The 23775-nt window shown below is 45.3% G+C and overlaps 1 protein-coding gene across 29 annotated transcripts in view; it reads right to left on the bottom strand.

The window, feature by feature from the left end:
• Positions 1-23775, bottom strand: part of LOC110504448 (uncharacterized) — a 74046-nt gene that overhangs the window by 40704 nt on the left and 9567 nt on the right. For 28 of the 29 annotated variants that reach the window (XM_090221179.1, XM_090221185.1, XM_090221191.1 and 25 more), the window contains exons 5-10: positions 8540-8607; positions 7387-7881; positions 5673-7276; positions 3214-4356; positions 1924-1996; positions 89-213 (exon numbers count right to left, since the gene is read on the bottom strand). In XM_090221179.1, the coding sequence (XP_090077305.1) occupies positions 89-213; positions 1924-1996; positions 3214-4356; positions 5673-7276; positions 7387-7881; positions 8540-8607 (3508 nt within the window). Of the gene's footprint in view, positions 1-88; positions 214-1923; positions 1997-3213; positions 4357-5672; positions 7277-7386; positions 7882-8231; positions 8264-8539; positions 8608-23775 lie in introns of those variants that run through there. The other variant, XM_090221194.1, reaches the window with a different exon arrangement.

The raw sequence follows: 23775 nt of genomic DNA, 5'->3' as shown, positions 1-23775 counted from the left end.
CTAGTGACATAAACCATTAGTGGTGGAAAGAGGCACTGCAGAATCACTGTATCAACGAGTATGAAATGAAAAAGTGAATGTAGCTCACCCTCCTCCTGCTCCTCTCCTCCCTTCCCCTTCTTCTGTTCCTTCTCTTCTCCGTCCTCGTCAGAGCTCTCCTCTGCTCCTGAAGAGTAGTTAGCCTTGATCTGGGCCAGTATCTTCTTGGCAATTCTATTGAGGAAGAAATTTAAATCAATGTTATTTGTTACATGCTCCGAATACAACAGTTGTAGTGAAATGCTTACTTACAAGCCCTTAACAAACAATGCAATTCAAGAAATAGAGTTAAGATATTTACTATAATTATAACAAGGCTATATACAGGGGGTGCCGGTACCGAGTCAATATGCAGGGGTACAGGTTAGTTGATGTAATTTGTACCAGAAGGTAGGGGTAAAGTGTTTATGCATAGATAATAAACAGCGTGTAGCAGCAGTGTAAATACAGCCTTTCAAAGTACTTCATGGCTACTGACGTGAGTGCTACAGGGCGGTAGTCATTTAGGCAGGTTACCTTCGCTTTCTTGGGCACAGGGACTATGGTGTATCTGCTTGAAACATGTAGGTATTACAGGCTTGGTCAGGGAAAAGTTGAAAATGTTAGTTAAGACACTTGCCAGTTGGTCAGCGCGTGCTCGGAGAACACGTTGTGGTAATCCATCTTGCCCAGCGGCCTTGTGAATGTTGACCCGTTTAAAAGGTCTTGCTCAAATCGGCTACGGAGAGCGTGATCACAGTCGGCTTCTGGTTGGGATACGGTCACTGTGGGGATGACGTCGTCGATGCACTTATTGATGAAGCCGATGAATGAGTTGGTATACTCCTCAATCCCATTGGATGAATCCTGGAAAACAGTCCTCTAGCGTAGCATTCGCGTCATCTGACCACTTCCGTATTGAGCGAGTCACTGGTACTTCCTGCTTTAGTTTTTGCTTGTAAGCAGGAATCAGAAGGATAGAATTGTGGTCATATTTGCCAAATGGAGGGCGGGGGAGAGCTTTGTATGTGGAGTAAAGGTGGTCAAGAGTTTAAAGTACCCAGCCAGCAGGAGCACAGCATATTCTTGTTTGCTAATGGCCTTATACAACTCGCTGAGTGCAATCTTAGTGCCAGCATCGGTTTGTGGTGGTAAATAAACAGCTACGAAAAATATAGATTAAAACTCTTGGATAGTGTGGTCTACAGCTTATCATGAGGTACTCTACCTCAGGCGAGCAATACTTCGAGACTTCTTTAATATTAGACATCTTGCACCAGCTGTTGACAAATACACACCACCCTCGTCTTGCCGGGCTTAGCTATTCTGTCCTGCCGATGCACGGAACACCCAGCCAACTGTATATTATCCATCTCGTCGTTGAGCCACGACTCTGTGAAACAAGATATTACAGTTTTGAATGTCCCGTTGGTAGGCTAGTCTTGAACAGAGCTCATCCAGTTTATTCTCCAGTGATTACACGTTGGCCAATAGGAAGGATGGTAGAGGCTCGCAGACAAATTCTCACAAGGCACCCAGATCTCCACCCCCTGTACCTACATCTTTTCTTAACACGAGTTACGAGGATTTGGGCCGTTCTCAGAAAAGCAGTACATCCTTTACGTCGGACTCATTAAAAAGTCTTTGTCCAGTCGAGGAATGTGATCACTGTTCTGATATCCAGAAGCTCATTTCGATCATAAGAGAAAGTAGCAGCAACATTATGTACAAAATAAGTTACAATGTGAAAAAACACAAAATAAAACAACTGGTTAGGAGCCCGTAAAACAGCAGCCATCCCGTAAGGAAATAAGGAAAAGGATTGAAGGATGTTCGTCAGCTGGTTGAGAAGCATGCAGTTCAGGACATATTTGGTTTGTCTTGAATGAAAATACTTTTAAATACCTGTTCTCAGGCTCATCATCATCGTCCTCCTCATCATCGTCCATCTGGGAAGCGTCATGGTTACCTTCATCTCCTTCAGACACACAGAGAAGGGTCAGGGGTTAGAGACTGTGTTTTCCCATAAGAGACGGACGTCAAAATAAAAGCCTGAAACTATGTCTTGTGACACTAGACACATTAGGGAAGCCATAGAAAAAGGAATCTGGTTGATATCCCTTTCACTGCTGAAATTCATTCCTGATTGGATTTTTCTCAGGCTTTCGCCTGCAATATCAGTTCTGTTATACTCACAGACAATATTTTTACAGTTTTGGAAACTTTACAGTGTTTTCTATCCTAAGTTGTCAATTATATGCATATTCTAGCATCTGGTCCTGAGAAATAGGCTGTTTACTTTGGGAACGTTCTTTTTCCAAAAATGAAAATAGTGCCCCCTAGTTTCAAGAGGTTAAACAGTAACCAGAAAACGGAATTTGGGAAATAACTAAATGGAATCAGACAAAAATAAAAAACACATTTTATAGGGTCCAAACTAATGATCATTTCAAATGAATTAAGGATATGTAAAATCAGAACGATGCAACCTTAATTTTTGTATTTTTTATGATGTGGGCAACTTAATTAATATCTTGTAGTAACACTTTAAAGACATTTAAACTCAAGAGAAGACAGGTTTAATTGAGTCTTATTTAGAAAATAATCCTGATCATATAGGCCCAGATCATATTCAAAACAACTAACAATAAACTGAATTCATACAATTCATTTAAATTGTAGTCTTTCGTTACCAGAGCTCTCTATCTCTGTTCCTGGAGAGCTACAGGCCGCCTGTAGGTTTTCACTCAAACCCTAATCTAGTGCAACTGACTAATAATGAACTGGTTGATAAACTGAATCCTGTTAGGTTACAACTGAGGTTCGAGTTACAACCTACAGGAGGGTATCTCTCGTGGAATAAAGGTTGGAGAGCCCTGTTCTACACAAAACCACAACTAATGTTTCCAATCTGGGAGGTAAACTCGATAAGGTATAAAATAATTTCACTGTCTATTTCGGATGGAATCTTCAGACATAAACTCTTTGGCCAAAAAATGTCAAACCCTGCGGGTCAAGCCTCACACCCCGGGGGCGCCTGGCTGGCAGGTCTATATACTTGTGGAAAACACTGCAGAGGCCAGGTGTTAAATCAGTGGAGTTTAGGTCGAGTTGTATTGACAACACAGTGTACCATCTGCCTTGTAGAAACGGAGAGCTCAATATACCGCTTTCAGAAACAACAGCTCTACTCACCTGAGGACTGGTGGAAGGTTCCCCTCCCTGCTACCAACGTCTCCTCCACGATGGGTTTAATCTTCTGCTGGTCTCCACTCTCCTCTCCAGACCCACCTCCCTCCTCCTCCTCCTCGTCATCAGACGATGAATCTTGCTGCTTGGCTCCTCTACTTCTGGCTTTGCGTTTGAGTTCGTACGACCGTCTCCGATCTCCGCCCTTGTTCTCCTTCTCCTCTCTTTCCTTCGTCACACGGCTGCTCCTCCGTTTCCCCGTCGCCAGTTTGCTGAGTCCCTTCATCTCCTTCTCCAGGTCAGAGTCGGAGTTAGAGGAGCCGTCCGAGCCCTTCTTCTTGGATGTCTTTTTGGCAGAAGCTGTGGAGGACTTCTTCTTCTTCTTCGCGTCTTCGTCTGAGTCGGACTCTGAGTTGTCTGAATCGTCAGCTTTCAGTTTGCGTTTGGCCGCCAGCTTCTTGTCAGTCTTCACCTTGTCATTCTCCTCCTCCTCTCCATCTTTCTTGCTGAGTTTGAACAGGCACCTTTTGAAGCTCCTGTTGCCCTGGTTACCATCGGCGTCCTGATGCGCATCCTCGTCCGAGCTGTGTTCTGCCGCTGCAGTCTGGAGCAGGATGTCCAGAACCTCGTCAGAGTCCACTTCTTGTTTAGAAGGGTCAGCGGTCACCTTGGAGGAGGCATTTCTCTGCTGCTCCTCCTCCTCCTTCTCACATTCCTTCTCCGAGCTGCCTTTGGTTCTACTCTTCAGCCTGCTGGGACTCTTGCCCTCTGAGTCGCTGTTCTCCGGAGAGGATTCGGCCATCTTGTTCTTCCCGTCCGGTGACTTCCTGAGGGGTGTGGTCTTTGTGCGGCTGGAGCGGCGGCTGTCCTCCTCAGAGCCCCCACCTTCCTCCACCTCCTCCTTACTCTTCTCTCTCCCTCCATCCTTACTCCTCTCCTTCTCCTTCCCTCCATCCTTATCCTTGCTCATAGACCTGGAGGTGAGTGTGGTAACCACTGGAACAGGCGTCAGCTTCACGATCGGGTTCTTCACCTTGGGCATGGCCTTCTCCTTATGGGTTTCAAGTGACTTCCTGTTTGAGCCGGCGGCGGGGCTCTCGGATTGGCTAGCAGCGGTGGTTTCCATGGCGTCGTTGCCGGGGGTTAACCCTGCGGAGTCGATAATATATCAACCGGGTCAGTTGGCTTCTTAGTTGGAGCGAGAGAAACAATTTGTCTATTACGCACAAATCACTCAGAGCCACCAGGTGACCACTTACGCAATGTTGTCGCTCACACTCATTTTTCAAAATAAAAGCCTGAAACTATGTCTTGTGACACTAGACACATTAGGGAAGCCATAGAAAAAGGAATCTGGTTGATATCCCTTTCACTGCTCAATAGGGACGCAGAGGTTTCTAAATAAGAGTCACTTCCTGATTGGATTTTTCTCAGGCTTTCACCTGCAAAATCAGTTCTGTTATACTCACAGACAATATTTTTACAGTTTTGGAAACTTTAGAGTGTTTTCTATCCTAAGTTGTCAATTATATGCATATTCTAGCATCTGGTCCTGAGAAATAGGCTGTTTACTTTGGGAACGTTCTTTTTCCAAAAATGAAAATAGTGCCCCCTAGTTTCAAGAGGTTAAACAGTAACCAGAAAACGGAATTTGGGAAATAACTAAATGGAATCAGACAAAAATAAAAAACACATTTTATAGGGTCCAAACTAATGATCATTTCAAATGAATTAAGGATATGTAAAATCAGAACGATGCAACCTTAATTTTTGTATTTTTTATGATGTGGGCAACTTAATTAATATCTTGTAGTAACACTTTAAAGACATTTAAACTCAAGAGAAGACAGGTTTAATTGAGTCTTATTTAGAAAATAATCCTGATCATATAGGCCCAGATCATATTCAAAACAACTAACAATAAACTGAATTCATACAATTCATTTAAATTGTAGTCTTTCGTTACCAGAGCTCTCGATCTCTGTTCCTGGAGAGCTACAGGCCTGTAGGTTTTCACTCAAACCCTAATCTAGCACAACTGACTAATAATGAACTGGTTGATAAACTGAATCCTGTTAGGTTACAACTGAGGTTCGAGTTACAACCTACAGGAGGGTATCTCTCGTGGAATAAAGGTTGGAGAGCCCTGTTCTACACAAAACCACAACTAATGTTTCCAATCTGGGAGGTAAACTCGATAAAGTATAAAATAATTTCACTGTCTATTTCGGATGGAATCTTCAGACATAAACTCTTTGGCCAAAAAATGTCAAACCCTGCGGGTCAAGCCTCAGACCCTGGGGGCGCCTGGCTGGCTACTCTATGTACTTGTGGAAAACACTGCAGAGGCCAGGTGTTAAATCAGTGGAGTTTAGGTCGAGTTGTATTGACAACACAGTGTACCGTCTGCCTTGTAGAAACAGAGCGCTCAATATACCGCTTTCAGAAACAACAGCTCTACTCACCTGAGGACTGGTGGAAGGTTCCCCTCCCTGCTACCAACGTCTCCTCCACGATGGGTTTAATCTTCTGCTGGTCTCCACTCTCCTCTCCAGACCCTCCTCCCTCCTCCTCGTCATCAGACGATGAATCTTGCTGCTTGGCTCCTCTACTTCTGGCTTTGCGTTTGAGTTCGTACGACCGCCTCCGATCTCCGCCCTTGTTCTCCTTCTCATCTCTTTCCTTCTTCACACGGCTGCTCCTCCGTTTCCCCGTCGCCAGTTTGCTGAGTCCATTCATCTCCTTCTCCAGGTCCGAGTCGGAGTTAGAGGAGCCGCCCGAGCCCTTCTTCTTGGATGTCTTTTTGGCAGAAGCTGTGGAGGACTTCTTCTTCTTCTTCTTCGCGTCTTCGTCTGAGTCGGACTCTGAGTTGTCTGAATCGTCAGCTTTCAGTTTGCGTTTGGCCGCCAGCTTCTTGTCAGTCTTCACCTTGTCATTCTCCTCCTCCTCTCCATCTTTCTTGCTGAGTTTGAACAGGCACCTTTTGAAGCTCCTGTTGCCCTGGTTACCATCGGCGTCCTGATGCGCATCCTCGTCCGAGCTGTGTTCTGCCGCTGCAGTCTGGAGCAGGATGTCCAGAACCTCGTCAGAGTCCACTTCTTGTTTAGAAGGGTCAGCGGTCACCTTGGAGGAGGCATTTCTCTGCTGCTCCTCCTCCTCCTTCTCACATTCCTTCTCCGAGCTGCCTTTGGTTCTATTCTTCAGCCTGCTGGGACTCTTGCCCTCTGAGTCGCTGTTCTCCGGAGAGGATTCGGCCATCTTGTTCTTCCCGTCCGGTGACTTCCTGAGGGGTGTGGTCTTTGTGCGGCTGGAGCGGCGGCTGTCCTCCTCAGAGCCCCCACCTTCCTCCACCTCCTCCTTACTCTTCTCCCTCCCTCCATCCTTACTCCTCTCCTTCTCCTTCCCTCCATTCTTATCCTTGCTCATAGACCTGGAGGTGCGTGTGGTAACCACTGGAACAGGCGTCAGCTTCACGATCGGGTTCTTCACCTTGGGCATGGCCTTCTCCTCATGGGTTTCAAGTGACTTCCTGTTTGAGCCGGCGGCGGGGCTCTCGGATTGGCTAGCAGCGGTGGTTTCCATGGCGTCATTGCCGGGCGTTAACCCTGCGGAGTCCGCCAGACTCTCTACCATTTGGAAGAGCTCGTCAGGGACGGCCGGCCCGACGGACACAATGTCTTTATCCCGGTCACCCTCCTCCTCCTCTCCATCCTCCTCCTCCTCTTCTTCTTCCTCCTCCCCCTCCACTGCTGTCTGGTCTTTGGCCTGGCTGTCTGTCTCTGTGTCTGAGTGGTCCTGAGGCGCGGGGGCGGGGCTCCCCTCCATCTCTGCGTCCTCTGACAAGCCCCCATCCTCCTCTAGCTCCTCCCCATCCTCAGTGTCGGCCATTTTATCCTCTTCTGCCTCCTGTCCATCCTCAACTATGTTGTCAATCTGATCGTGGCCATCATGGCCGTCGGTGTTGGAAACAGCATCCCCGTTCTGCATCCCCTGGTCCTGGGAAGTGAACTGTGACTCCAAGTCCTCCTCTAGGGCAGCATGGGCCTTCTTCATATCAGCCAGAACAGACCTAGAGAGAGAGAGAGAGAGATGGACGAATGGATAGATTAGGCAAAAGAACAGAATTGGGTTGCCTCACTTACTTTGTAGCAGTCATAATATTAACATGTGTTAGGATACCTGAAGGCCTTGAGGTGTCTGGTCCCGCTGCCACCTCCTCCTGCTCCCTGCTCCTTCTCAGCCTGCTGGATGAAGGTGCTGTTGAGCCCTGTGGTCGTCTCAATCAGCTTCTTGGTCCTCTTCACCAGCTCCTTGAGGACCTTCAGGGTCTTATAGGAGAAGGTGAGGGTCCCTGACCCGTCTGAATGTTCCTTACCGTTCACCACAGCTTTACCATGGTGGTGGTGACCTTTACCCTTACTGTGCCCTTTCACCTCCTTCCTCTCTTTCTTGCGTCCCGTGCGCCAGAAGCTCTCCAGCTTGGTCAAGATGTTGGAGCAGTTGGAGGCGATGTCTGAGAGAGGCTGAGGCCTGCAGATGTAGCAGGACCATTTACTGTCGTCGTCGGTGATCATGGACAGCTCCTTGCGCCCCAGGTTACGCAGGATGCACTTCTTACAGAAGGCGTTGTGGCAGTAGTCACAGCAGATCAGGTTGCCACCTTCAGCACACCACCTTGGGGCGTAGTTAAGATAGCAAGGAAAGTCAACTTCAAAACGTGACGTATCTTAATTGGGATTTGCAGCTGTTGTTGGGAAGTAATGAATCATTCTAAAAAATGACAAAAATAGTGCACTATATAGGAAATAGGGTGGCAGTTGGGACGTAGCCCCTGGCGTGGACTAAAATAGGTGCCGGGACTCTTCGAAAGTAGGTACTCATAATCAAGAGCCAATATTGTACAAGAGGTGGCGACACTCAAGCAGTAGAACAGGGACCTTACGGCAGCTAGAACAATAGCGACCGTTTGAGGGGACCTACCTGCACTGTTTGTCCATGTTTCTGTGTTCTGTGAGGGGACCTACCTGCACTGTTCGTCCATGTTTCTGTGTTCTGTGAGGGGACCTACCTGCACTGTTCGTCCATGTTTCTGTGTTCTGTGAGGGGACCTACCTGCACTGTTCGTCCATGTTTCTGTGTTCTGTGAGGGGACCTACCTGCACTGTTCGTCCATGTTTCTGTGTTCTGTGAGGGGACCTACCTGCACTGTTCATCCATGTTTCTGTGTTCTGTGAGGGGACCTACCTGCACTGTTCATCCATGTTTCTGTGTTCTGTGAGGGGACCTACCTGCACTGTTCGTCCATGTTTCTGTGTTCTGTGAGGGGACCTACCTGCACTGTTCGTCCATGCCGTCCTCGTCTTTATTGATGTCATCGCTGGTGTAATACTTATAACACGACTAAAGGGAGAGGAAACAACAGTGATGCACAGATATTACGTTTTTGGCTGATACCGATATTGTCCTTGCCAAAATAAAACAATACCGATAACCGATATTTAACATTTTAGCAGCCTTTGAAGCATTTTAGTACAGTTAAATAGTTTGGATGCAGCGGTCTAAGGCACTGCATCTCAGTGCAAGAGGCGTCACTACAGTCCCTGGTTTGAATCCAGGCTGTATCACATCCGGCTGTGATTGGGAGTCCCATAGGGCGGCGCACAATCGGCCCAGCGTCATCCAGGTTTGGCCGGTGTAGGTCGTCTTTGTAAATAATCATTTGTTCTTTAACTGACTTGCCTAGTTAAATAAAGGTTACACACACACACAAAATATACACTAATTGACGTGTTAAATAAGCTTGTTGACCAATCAGGACCTGAATATGAATCTAGGCGTTATCTAATAATTTAACCATAAAAAATATATGTAGTTACTACACATTGATTATCACTCATGTGTCACAGCGATTCATCGATACGGTTATGATGCTGGTAAAGTTGTCTCGCGCACCTACGGTGCTGGACATAAAAAAAGCTAGCTAGCTGATGGAGGCAAACAATGTTCTAGGTGTCATAAAATAACCCAAATGTATTTAGATTAATGGTGGTCTGACTATATAGCTAGGTGGCTATATAGCTAGGTGGCTATATAGCTAGGTGACTATATAGCTAGGTGACTATATAGCTAGGTGACTATATAGCTAGGTGACTATATAGCTAGGTGACTATATAGCTAGGTGACTATATAGCTAGGTGACTATATAGCTAGGTGGCTATATAGCTAGGTGACTATATAGCTAGGTGACTATATAGCTAGGTGACATCATCTAAGACAGTTCTTATTTGATTAATGGTGGTTTGGACCAATCTATGTGAAGCTAGCCACAAAAAAAGATTAGCCACAAGTGGAATTTGCGGTTAGCCTTCAAAATAAGGGTATGGCATAATTCTACTATTTGTATTAATTTGCATCACTGTCAATTACATACTTTTATTTTGAAGTCAAAACACAAATTCCACTATTTAGCATAATCCTTATTGGGGCTAGCTAAACAACACAGAACCCAGACTGGTCGAGCCTCGCTAGCTGGCTGCTTATAACATATCTTTCCACGAACTGAAGTTCAATTGGCGAACCGCAATACAACAATACTTACTCACAAGGATTCCTAAATCATTGCTAAGAATAATAAAAATGACTACAATTTCTACTGGTCATTGTTATCAGGCCGGTTGTATTGGTGCTAGCTAGGTACTAAGCTAAAGCTAGCTACCCCAGAAGTTGCGGTCGAACAAATGATGCTTTGATACCAATGCGGTATTGTAAACACACCGTTCGTGGCCGGTATTTGCTTGTTTGCAGACGTTTTAGTACAGCTTTGACAGTGCTACTGTATCTTTTTTGACACGCAAAGACCCAAACGGCGTTACGCTATTAATGTGTAACTCCAGTAGAGCAACATCTGAAAAAATAGCGCACTTGGTAGTGTGTACCGGTGATCGGCCAGTCGGCGAAAGCCAACACCACCCACGACAGAGAACGGTTGATTGTCAAGGGCAATGAATTCCATTATCTTGGAGTTGAATGGATTTCGCCTTTGAGTTGTTACTCTTTCAAATGAGGGTTGATCCACACAGCAGACATTGTGGGCTTCAGTTAGTAGTTCAGGAATGCTGTGTGAACGTATAGAGCAACATTTTACGCACCGTCATCTACCTACGTTATATAGGTACGTACCATCATCTACCTACGTTATATAGGTACGCACTGTCATCTACCTACGTTATATAGGTACGCACCGTCATCTACCTACGTTATATAGGTACGTACCATCATCTACCTACGTTATATAGGTACGCACCGTCATTACGTCATCTACCTACGTTATATAGGTACGTACCGTCATTACACCATCTACCTACGTTATATAGGTACGTACCGTCATCTACCTACGTTATATAGGTACGTACCATCATCTACCTACGCTATATAGGTACGTACCGTCATTACACCATCTACCTACGTTATATAGGTACGCACCGTCATCTACCTACGTTATATAGGTACGTACCGTCATCTACCTACGTTATATAGGTACGTACCGTCATTACGTCATCTACCTACGTTATATAGGTACGTACCGTCATCTACCTACGTTATATAGGAACGCACCGTCATCTACCTACGTTATATAGGTACGTACCGTCATTACGTCATCTACCTACGTTATATAGGAACGCTCCGTCATCTACCTACGTTATATAGGTACGTACCGTCATCTACCTACGTTATATAGGTACGTACCATCATCTACCTACGTTATATAGGTACGTACCGTCATTACACCATCTACCTTCGTTATATAGGTACGTACCGTCATCTACCTACGTTATATAGGTACGTACCGTCATCTACCTACGCTATATAGGTACGCACCGTCATTACGTCATCTACCTACGTTATATAGGTACGTACCGTCATTACACCATCTACCTACGTTATATAGGTACGTACCGTCATCTACCTACGTTATATAGGTAAGTACCATCATCTACCTACGCTATATAGGTACGTACCGTCATCTACCTACGCTATATAGGTACGTACCGTCATCTACCTACGCTATATAGGTACGCACCGTCATCTACCTACGTTATATAGGTACGCACCGTCATTACGTCATCTACCTACGTTATATAGGTACGTACCGTCATCTACCTACGTTATATAGGTACGTACCGTCATTACGTCATCTACCTACGTTATATAGGTATGTAGGGCATCTACATACGTTATATAGGTACGTACCGTCATTACGTCATCTACCTACGTTATATAGGTACGCTCCGTCATCTACCTACGTTATATAGGTACGTACCATCATCTACCTACGTTATATAGGTACGTACCGTCATTACGTCATCTACCTACGTTATATAGGTACGCACCGTCATTACGTCATCTACCTACGTTATATAGGTACGTACCGTCATTACACCATCTACCTACGTTATATAGGTACGTACCGTCATCTACCTACGTTATATAGGTACGTACCATCATCTACCTACGCTATATAGGTACGTACCGTCATTACACCATCTACCTACGTTATATAGGTACGCACCGTCATCTACCTACGTTATATAGGTACGTACCGTCATCTACCTACGTTATATAGGTACGTACCGTCATTACGTCATCTACCTACGTTATATAGGTACGTACCGTCATCTACCTACGTTATATAGGAACGCACCGTCATCTACCTACGTTATATAGGTACGTACCGTCATCTACCTACGTTATATAGGTACGTACCATCATCTACCTACGTTATATAGGTACGTACCGTCATCTACCTACGTTATATAGGTACGTACCGTCATCTACCTACGCTATATAGGTACGCACCGTCATTACGTCATCTACCTACGTTATATAGGTACGTACCGTCATTACACCATCTACCTACGTTATATAGGTACGTACCGTCATCTACCTACGTTATATAGGTAAGTACCATCATCTACCTACGCTATATAGGTACGTACCGTCATCTACCTACGCTATATAGGTACGCACCGTCATCTACCTACGTTATATAGGTACGCACCGTCATTACGTCATCTACCTACGTTATATAGGTACGTACCGTCATCTACCTACGTTATATAGGTACGTACCGTCATTACGTCATCTACCTACGTTATATAGGTATGTAGGGCATCTACATACGTTATATAGGTACGTACCGTCATTACGTCATCTACCTACGTTATATAGGTACGCTCCGTCATCTACCTACGTTATATAGGTACGCACCGTCATTACGTCATCTACCTACGTTATATAGGTACGTACCGTCATCTACCTACGTTATATAGGTATGTAGGTCATCTACCTACGTTATATAGGTACGCACCGTCATTACACCATCTACCTACGTTATATAGGTACGCTCCGTCATCTACCTACGTTATATAGGTACGCACCGTCATTACGTCATCTACCTACGTTATATAGGTACGCACCGTCATTACGTCATCTACCTACGTTATATAGGTACGCACCGTCATCTACCTACGTTATATAGGTACGTACCGTCATCTACCTACGTTATATAGGTACGTACCGTCATTACGTCATCTACCTACGTTATATAGGTACGCTCCGTCATCTACCTACGTTATATAGGTACGTACCGTCATTACACCATCTACCTACGTTATATAGGTACGTACCGTCATCTACCTACGTTATATAGGTAAGTACCATCATCTACCTACGCTATATAGGTACGTACCGTCATCTACCTACGCTATATAGGTACGTACCGTCATCTACCTACGCTATATAGGTACGCACCGTCATCTACCTACGTTATATAGGTACGTACCGTCATTACGTCATCTACCTACGTTATATAGGTATGTAGGGCATCTACCTACGTTATATAGGTACGTACCGTCATTCCGTCATCTACCTACGTTATATAGGTATGTAGGGCATCTACCTACGTTATATAGGTACGTACCGTCATCTACCTACGTTATATAGGTACGTACCGTCATTACGTCATCTACCTACGTTATATAGGTACGTACCGTCATCTACCTACGTTATATAGGTACGTACCGTCATCTACCTACGCTATATAGGTACGTACCGTCATCTACCTACGCTATATAGGTACGTACCGTCATCTACCTACGTTATATAGGTACGCACCGTCATTACGTCATCTACCTACGTTATATAGGTATGTAGGGCATCTACCTACGTTATATAGGTACGCTCCGTCATCTACCTACGTTATATAGGTACGTACCGTCATCTACCTACGTTATATAGGTACGTACCGTCATTACATCATCTACTTACGTTATATAGGTATGTAGGGCATCTACCTACGTTATATAGGTACGTACCGTCATTACGTCATCTACCTACGTTATATAGGTACGTACCGTCATTACGTCATCTACCTACGTTATATAGGTACGTACCGTCATTACGTCATCTACCTACGTTATATAGGTACGTACCGTCATCTACCTACGCTATATAGGTACGTACCGTCATCTACCTACGCTATATAGGTACGTACCGTCATCTACCTACGTTATATAGGTACGCACCGTCATTACGTCATCTACCTACGTTATATAGGTACGCACCGTCATTACGTCATCTACCTACGTTATATAGGTACGCACCGTCATTACGTCATCTACCTACGCTATATAGGTACGCACCGTCATCTACCTACGTTATATAGGTACGTACCGTCATCTACCTACGTTATATAGGTACGCTCCGTCATCTACCTACGTTATATCGGTACGCACCGTCATTACGTCATCTACCTACGTTATATAGGTACGTACCGTCATCTACCTACGTTATATAGGTATGTAGGTCATCTACCTACGTTATATAGGTACGCACCGTCATTACACCATCTACCTACGTTATATAGGTACGCTCCGTCATCTACCTACGTTATATAGGTACGCACTGTCATTACGTCATCTACCTACGTTATATAGGTACGCACCGTCATTACGTCATCTACCTACGTTATATAGGTACGCACCGTCATCTACCTACGTTATATAGGTACGTACCGTCATCTACCTACGTTATATAGGTACGTACCGTCATTACGTCATCTACCTACGTTATATAGGTACGTACCGTCATCTACCTACGTTATATAGGTACGTACCGTCATCTACCTACGCTATATAGGTACGTACCGTCATCTACCTACGTTATATAGGTACGTACCGTCATCTACCTACGCTATATAGGTACGTACCGTCATCTACCTACGCTATATAGGTACGTACCATCATCTACCTACGTTATATAGGTACGTACCATCATCTACCTACGCTATATAGGTACGTACCGTCATTACACCATCTACCTACGTTATATAGGTACGCACCGTCATCTACCTACGTTATATAGGTACGTACCGTCATCTACCTACGTTATATAGGTACGTACCGTCATTACGTCATCTACCTACGTTATATAGGTACGTACCGTCATCTACCTACGTTATATAGGAACGCACCGTCATCTACCTACGTTATATAGGTACGTACCGTCATTACGTCATCTACCTACGTTATATAGGAACGCTCCGTCATCTACCTACGTTATATAGGTACGTACCGTCATCTACCTACGTTATATAGGTACGTACCATCATCTACCTACGTTATATAGGTACGTACCGTCATTACACCATCTACCTTCGTTATATAGGTACGTACCGTCATCTACCTACGTTATATAGGTACGTACCGTCATCTACCTACGCTATATAGGTACGCACCGTCATTACGTCATCTACCTACGTTATATAGGTACGTACCGTCATTACACCATCTACCTACGTTATATAGGTACGTACCGTCATCTACCTACGTTATATAGGTAAGTACCATCATCTACCTACGCTATATAGGTACGTACCGTCATCTACCTACGCTATATAGGTACGTACCGTCATCTACCTACGCTATATAGGTACGCACCGTCATCTACCTACGTTATATAGGTACGCACCGTCATTACGTCATCTACCTACGTTATATAGGTACGTACCGTCATCTACCTACGTTATATAGGTACGTACCGTCATTACGTCATCTACCTACGTTATATAGGTATGTAGGGCATCTACATACGTTATATAGGTACGTACCGTCATTACGTCATCTACCTACGTTATATAGGTACGCTCCGTCATCTACCTACGTTATATAGGTACGTACCATCATCTACCTACGTTATATAGGTACGTACCGTCATTACGTCATCTACCTACGTTATATAGGTACGCACCGTCATTACGTCATCTACCTACGTTATATAGGTACGTACCGTCATTACACCATCTACCTACGTTATATAGGTACGTACCGTCATCTACCTACGTTATATAGGTACGTACCATCATCTACCTACGCTATATAGGTACGTACCGTCATTACACCATCTACCTACGTTATATAGGTACGCACCGTCATCTACCTACGTTATATAGGTACGTACCGTCATCTACCTACGTTATATAGGTACGTACCGTCATTACGTCATCTACCTACGTTATATAGGTACGTACCGTCATCTACCTACGTTATATAGGAACGCACCGTCATCTACCTACGTTATATAGGTACGTACCGTCATCTACCTACGTTATATAGGTACGTACCATCATCTACCTACGTTATATAGGTACGTACCGTCATCTACCTACGTTATATAGGTACGTACCGTCATCTACCTACGCTATATAGGTACGCACCGTCATTACGTCATCTACCTACGTTATATAGGTACGTACCGTCATTACACCATCTACCTACGTTATATAGGTACGTACCGTCATCTACCTACGTTATATAGGTAAGTACCATCATCTACCTACGCTATATAGGTACGTACCGTCATCTACCTACGCTATATAGGTACGCACCGTCATCTACCTACGTTATATAGGTACGCACCGTCATTACGTCATCTACCTACGTTATATAGGTACGTACCGTCATCTACCTACGTTATATAGGTACGTACCGTCATTACGTCATCTACCTACGTTATATAGGTATGTAGGGCATCTACATACGTTATATAGGTACGTACCGTCATTACGTCATCTACCTACGTTATATAGGTACGCTCCGTCATCTACCTACGTTATATAGGTACGCACCGTCATTACGTCATCTACCTACGTTATATAGGTACGTACCGTCATCTACCTACGTTATATAGGTATGTAGGTCATCTACCTACGTTATATAGGTACGCACCGTCATTACACCATCTACCTACGTTATATAGGTACGCTCCGTCATCTACCTACGTTATATAGGTACGCACCGTCATTACGTCATCTACCTACGTTATATAGGTACGCACCGTCATTACGTCATCTACCTACGTTATATAGGTACGCACCGTCATCTACCTACGTTATATAGGTACGTACCGTCATCTACCTACGTTATATAGGTACGTACCGTCATTACGTCATCTACCTACGTTATATAGGTACGCTCCGTCATCTACCTACGTTATATAGGTACGTACCGTCATTACACCATCTACCTACGTTATATAGGTACGTACCGTCATCTACCTACGTTATATAGGTAAGTACCATCATCTACCTACGCTATATAGGTACGTACCGTCATCTACCTACGCTATATAGGTACGTACCGTCATCTACCTACGCTATATAGGTACGCACCGTCATCTACCTACGTTATATAGGTACGTACCGTCATTACGTCATCTACCTACGTTATATAGGTATGTAGGGCATCTACCTACGTTATATAGGTACGTACCGTCATTCCGTCATCTACCTACGTTATATAGGTATGTAGGGCATCTACCTACGTTATATAGGTACGTACCGTCATCTACCTACGTTATATAGGTACGTACCGTCATTACGTCATCTACCTACGTTATATAGGTACGTACCGTCATCTACCTACGTTATATAGGTACGTACCGTCATCTACCTACGCTATATAGGTACGTACCGTCATCTACCTACGCTATATAGGTACGTACCGTCATCTACCTACGTTATATAGGTACGCACCGTCATTACGTCATCTACCTACGTTATATAGGTATGTAGGGCATCTACCTACGTTATATAGGTACGCTCCGTCATCTACCTACGTTATATAGGTACGTACCGTCATCTACCTACGTTATATAGGTACGTACCGTCATTACATCATCTACTTACGTTATATAGGTATGTAGGGCATCTACCTACGTTATATAGGTACGTACCGTCATTACGTCATCTACCTACGTTATATAGGTACGTACCGTCATTACGTCATCTACCTACGTTATATAGGTACGTACCGTCATTACGTCATCTACCTACGTTATATAGGTACGTACCGTCATCTACCTACGCTATATAGGTACGTACCGTCATCTACCTACGCTATATAGGTACGTACCGTCATCTACCTACGTTATATAGGTACGCACCGTCATTACGTCATCTACCTACGTTATATAGGTACGCACCGTCATTACGTCATCTACCTACGTTATATAGGTACGCACCGTCATTACGTCATCTACCTACGCTATATAGGTACGCACCGTCATCTACCTACGTTATATAGGTACGTACCGTCATCTACCTACGTTATATAGGTACGCTCCGTCATCTACCTACGTTATATCGGTACGCACCGTCATTACGTCATCTACCTACGTTATATAGGTACGTACCGTCATCTACCTACGTTATATAGGTATGTAGGTCATCTACCTACGTTATATAGGTACGCACCGTCATTACACCATCTACCTACGTTATATAGGTACGCTCCGTCATCTACCTACGTTATATAGGTACGCACTGTCATTACGTCATCTACCTACGTTATATAGGTACGCACCGTCATTACGTCATCTACCTACGTTATATAGGTACGCACCGTCATCTACCTACGTTATATAGGTACGTACCGTCATCTACCTACGTTATATAGGTACGTACCGTCATTACGTCATCTACCTACGTTATATAGGTACGTACCGTCATCTACCTACGTTATATAGGTACGTACCGTCATCTACCTACGCTATATAGGTACGTACCGTCATCTACCTACGTTATATAGGTACGTACCGTCATCTACCTACGCTATATAGGTACGTACCGTCATCTACCTACGCTATATAGGTACGTACCATCATCTACCTACGTTATATAGGTACGTACCGTCATCTACCTACGCTATATAGGTACGCACCGTCATCTACCTACGTTATATAGGTACGTACCATCATCTACCTACGTTATATAGGTACGTACCATCATCTACCTACGTTATATAGGTACGTACCGTCATCTACCTACGTTATATAGGTACGTACCGTCATCTACCTACGTTATATAGGTACGCACCGTCATCTACCTACGCTATATAGGTACGCACCGTCATTACGTCATCTACCTACGTTATATAGGTACGCTCCGTCATCTACCTACGTTATATAGGTACGCACCGTCATTACGTCATCTACCTACGTTATATAGGTATGTAGGGGGCTTAGGGGCTTAGTGTGAGTGGCAGGGGCTTAGTGTGAGTGGCAGGGGAGGGGCTTGGTGTGAGTGGCAGGGGCTTGGTGTGAGTGGCAGGGGCTTGGTGTGAGTGGCAGGGGCTTGGTGTGAGTGGCAGGGGCTTGGTGTGAGTGGCAGGGGCTTGGTGTGAGTGGCAGGGGCTTGGTGTGAGTGGCAGGGGCTTGGTGTGAGTGGCAGGGGCTTGGTGTGAGTGGCAGGGGCTTGGTGTGAGTGGCAGGGGCTTGGTGTGAGTGGCAGGGGCTTGGTGTGAGGGGCAGGGGCTTGGTGTGAGGGGCAGGGGCAGGGGCTTGGTGTGAGTGGCAGGGGCAGGGGCTTGGTGTGAGGGGCAGGGGCTTGGTGTGAATGGCAGGGGCAGGGGCTTGGTGTGAGTGGCAGGGGCACCGTCATTACGTCATCTACCTACGTTATATAGGTACGTACCGTCATCTACCTACGTTATATAGGTACGTACCGTCATTACGTCATCTACCTACGTTATATAGGTATGTAGGGCATCTACATACGTTATATAGGTACGTACCGTCATTACGTCATCTACCTACGTTATATAGGTACGCTCCGTCATCTACCTACGTTATATAGGTACGCACCGTCATTACGTCATCTACCTACGTTATATAGGTACGTACCGTCATCTACCTACGTTATATAGGTATGTAGGTCATCTACCTACGTTATATAGGTACGCACCGTCATTACACCATCTACCTACGTTATATAGGTACGCTCCGTCATCTACCTACGTTATATAGGTACGCACCGTCATTACGTCATCTACCTACGTTATATAGGTACGCACCGTCATTACGTCATCTACCTACGTTATATAGGTACGCACCGTCATCTACCTACGTTATATAGGTACGTACCGTCATCTACCTACGTTATATAGGTACGTACCGTCATTACGTCATCTACCTACGTTATATAGGTACGCTCCGTCATCTACCTACGTTATATAGGTACGTACCGTCATTACACCATCTACCTACGTTATATAGGTACGTACCGTCATCTACCTACGTTATATAGGTAAGTACCATCATCTACCTACGCTATATAGGTACGTACCGTCATCTACCTACGCTATATAGGTACGTACCGTCATCTACCTACGCTATATAGGTACGCACCGTCATCTACCTACGTTATATAGGTACGTACCGTCATTACGTCATCTACCTACGTTATATAGGTATGTAGGGCATCTACCTACGTTATATAGGTACGTACCGTCATTCCGTCATCTACCTACGTTATATAGGTATGTAGGGCATCTACCTACGTTATATAGGTACGTACCGTCATCTACCTACGTTATATAGGTACGTACCGTCATTACGTCATCTACCTACGTTATATAGGTACGTACCGTCATCTACCTACGTTATATAGGTACGTACCGTCATCTACCTACGCTATATAGGTACGTACCGTCATCTACCTACGCTATATAGGTACGTACCGTCATCTACCTACGTTATATAGGTACGCACCGTCATTACGTCATCTACCTACGTTATATAGGTATGTAGGGCATCTACCTACGTTATATAGGTACGCTCCGTCATCTACCTACGTTATATAGGTACGTACCGTCATCTACCTACGTTATATAGGTACGTACCGTCATTACATCATCTACTTACGTTATATAGGTATGTAGGGCATCTACCTACGTTATATAGGTACGTACCGTCATTACGTCATCTACCTACGTTATATAGGTACGTACCGTCATTACGTCATCTACCTACGTTATATAGGTACGTACCGTCATTACGTCATCTACCTACGTTATATAGGTACGTACCGTCATCTACCTACGCTATATAGGTACGTACCGTCATCTACCTACGCTATATAGGTACGTACCGTCATCTACCTACGTTATATAGGTACGCACCGTCATTACGTCATCTACCTACGTTATATAGGTACGCACCGTCATTACGTCATCTACCTACGTTATATAGGTACGCACCGTCATTACGTCATCTACCTACGCTATATAGGTACGCACCGTCATCTACCTACGTTATATAGGTACGTACCGTCATCTACCTACGTTATATAGGTACGCTCCGTCATCTACCTACGTTATATAGGTACGCACCGTCATTACGTCATCTACCTACGTTATATAGGTACGTACCGTCATCTACCTACGTTATATAGGTATGTAGGTCATCTACCTACGTTATATAGGTACGCACCGTCATTACACCATCTACCTACGTTATATAGGTACGCTCCGTCATCTACCTACGTTATATAGGTACGCACTGTCATTACGTCATCTACCTACGTTATATAGGTACGCACCGTCATTACGTCATCTACCTACGTTATATAGGTACGCACCGTCATCTACCTACGTTATATAGGTACGTACCGTCATCTACCTACGTTATATAGGTACGTACCGTCATTACGTCATCTACCTACGTTATATAGGTACGTACCGTCATCTACCTACGTTATATAGGTACGTACCGTCATCTACCTACGCTATATAGGTACGTACCGTCATCTACCTACGTTATATAGGTACGTACCGTCATCTACCTACGTTATATAGGTACGTACCGTCATCTACCTACGTTATATAGGTACGTACCGTCATTACGTCATCTACCTACGTTATATAGGTACGCTCCGTCATCTACCTACGTTATATAGGTACGTACCGTCATCTACCTACGTTATATAGGTACGTACCGTCATCTACCTACGCTATATAGGTACGTACCGTCATCTACCTACGCTATATAGGTACGTACCATCATCTACCTACGTTATATAGGTACGTACCGTCATCTACCTACGCTATATAGGTACGCACCGTCATCTACCTACGTTATATAGGTACGTACCATCATCTACCTACGTTATATAGGTACGTACCATCATCTACCTACGTTATATAGGTACGTACCGTCATCTACCTACGTTATATAGGTACGTACCGTCATCTACCTACGTTATATAGGTACGCACCGTCATCTACCTACGCTATATAGGTACGCACCGTCATTACGTCATCTACCTACGTTATATAGGTACGCTCCGTCATCTACCTACGTTATATAGGTACGCACCGTCATTACGTCATCTACCTACGTTATATAGGTATGTAGGGGGCTTAGGGGCTTAGTGTGAGTGGCAGGGGCTTAGTGTGAGTGGCAGGGGAGGGGCTTGGTGTGAGTGGCAGGGGCTTGGTGTGAGTGGCAGGGGCTTGGTGTGAGTGGCAGGGGCTTGGTGTGAGTGGCAGGGGCTTGGTGTGAGTGGCAGGGGCTTGGTGTGAGTGGCAGGGGCTTGGTGTGAGTGGCAGGGGCTTGGTGTGAGTGGCAGGGGCTTGGTGTGAGTGGCAGGGGCTTGGTGTGAGTGGCAGGGGCTTGGTGTGAGGGGCAGGGGCTTGGTGTGAGGGGCAGGGGCAGGGGCTTGGTGTGAGTGGCAGGGGCAGGGGCTTGGTGTGAGGGGCAGGGGCTTGGTGTGAATGGCAGGGGCAGGGGCTTGGTGTGAGTGGCAGGGGCAGGGGCTTGGTGTGAGTGGCAGGGGCAGGGGCTTGGTGTGAGTGGCAGGGGAGGGGCTTGGTGTAAGTGGCAGGGGCAGGGGCTTGGTGTGTGTGGCAGGGGGAGGGGCTTAGTGTGTGTGGCAGGGGGAGGGGCTTGGTGTGTGTGGCAGGGGGAGGGGCTTGGTGTGTGTGTGTAAACAGAGGAGGAAACGAAGTGAGAGGTTTCACTCTCGCCCAAATCTGTTCAAAATCATCCCAATGCGTTTCTATGGGCGTATTTTGGTCCTAAGCTTGTCGCCTTTGGGACGACTCCCATTGTTAAGGGGACATTAGCATCTCATCATTATATTCAGATCTCTGGTGTAAACGGGAAGGAGACGAGAGCAAAAAGACATGAGAACATGCGGACACAAACTCTAAAAACTATTCTTGTGATATTGGCATTTGGAATCAAATCAAATTTTATTTGTCACATACACATGGTTAGCAGATGTTAATGCGAGTGTAGTGAAATGCTTGTGCTTCTAGTTCCGACAATGCAGTAACACACACCATTTGGAATATCTCGCAAAAACATAAATTCAAATGAATCATATATATATATATGGCCCAACCCTAAAGGAGCATGGTGGAGCTCAGACGGAGAGAGAGACAGGCAGAGAGAGAGAGAGACAGGCAGAGAGAGAGAGACAGGCAGAGAGAGAGAGACAGACAGGCAGACAGAGAGAGACAGGCAGACAGAGAGACAGACAGACAGAGACAGGCAGACAGAGAGAGACAGGCAGAGAGAGAGAGACAGGCAGAGAGAGAGAGACAGGCAGAGAGAGAAAGACAGGCAGAGAGAGAGAGACAGACAGGCAGACAGAGAGAGACAGGCAGACAGAGAGAGACAGGCAGACAGAGAGAGAGACAGACAGGCAGACAGAGAGAGACAGGCAGAGAGAGAGAGACAGGCAGACAGAGAGAGAGACAGACAGGCAGACAGAGAGAGACAGGCAGACAGAGAGAGACAGACAGGCAGACAGAGAGAGAAAGACAGGCAGACAGAGACAGACAGGGAGACAGAGAGAAACAGGCAGACAGAGACAGACAGGGAGACAGAGACAGACAGGGAGAGAGACAGACAGGGAGAGAGACAGGCAGACAGAGAGAAAGACAGGCAGACAGAGAGAAAGACAGGCAGACAGAGAGAGACAGGCAGAGAGAGACAGACAGGCAGAGAGAGAGAGAGAGACAGGCAGACAGAGAGAGAAACAGGCAGACAGAGAGAGAGACAGGCAGACAGCGACAATCATCCCACAATCACAGACTAGAGAGGAAAGGATATGTGAGAAAGACAGACAGGCAGAGACAGAATTTGATAGAGAGACAGACAGATGGAAAGATGTAGAGCCCGATAGGAGACAAATAGACAGATGGAAGATAGACAGAGAGGGTGTTGCAG

This window comes from Oncorhynchus mykiss, chromosome 25, assembly GCF_057628025.1.
Source record: "Oncorhynchus mykiss isolate SJ-2025 chromosome 25, ASM5762802v1, whole genome shotgun sequence".
NCBI lineage: Eukaryota > Metazoa > Chordata > Actinopteri > Salmoniformes > Salmonidae > Oncorhynchus > Oncorhynchus mykiss.
The sequence above is the reverse complement of the archived record's forward strand: the minus strand, read 5'-3'. Positions and strand labels throughout refer to the sequence as shown.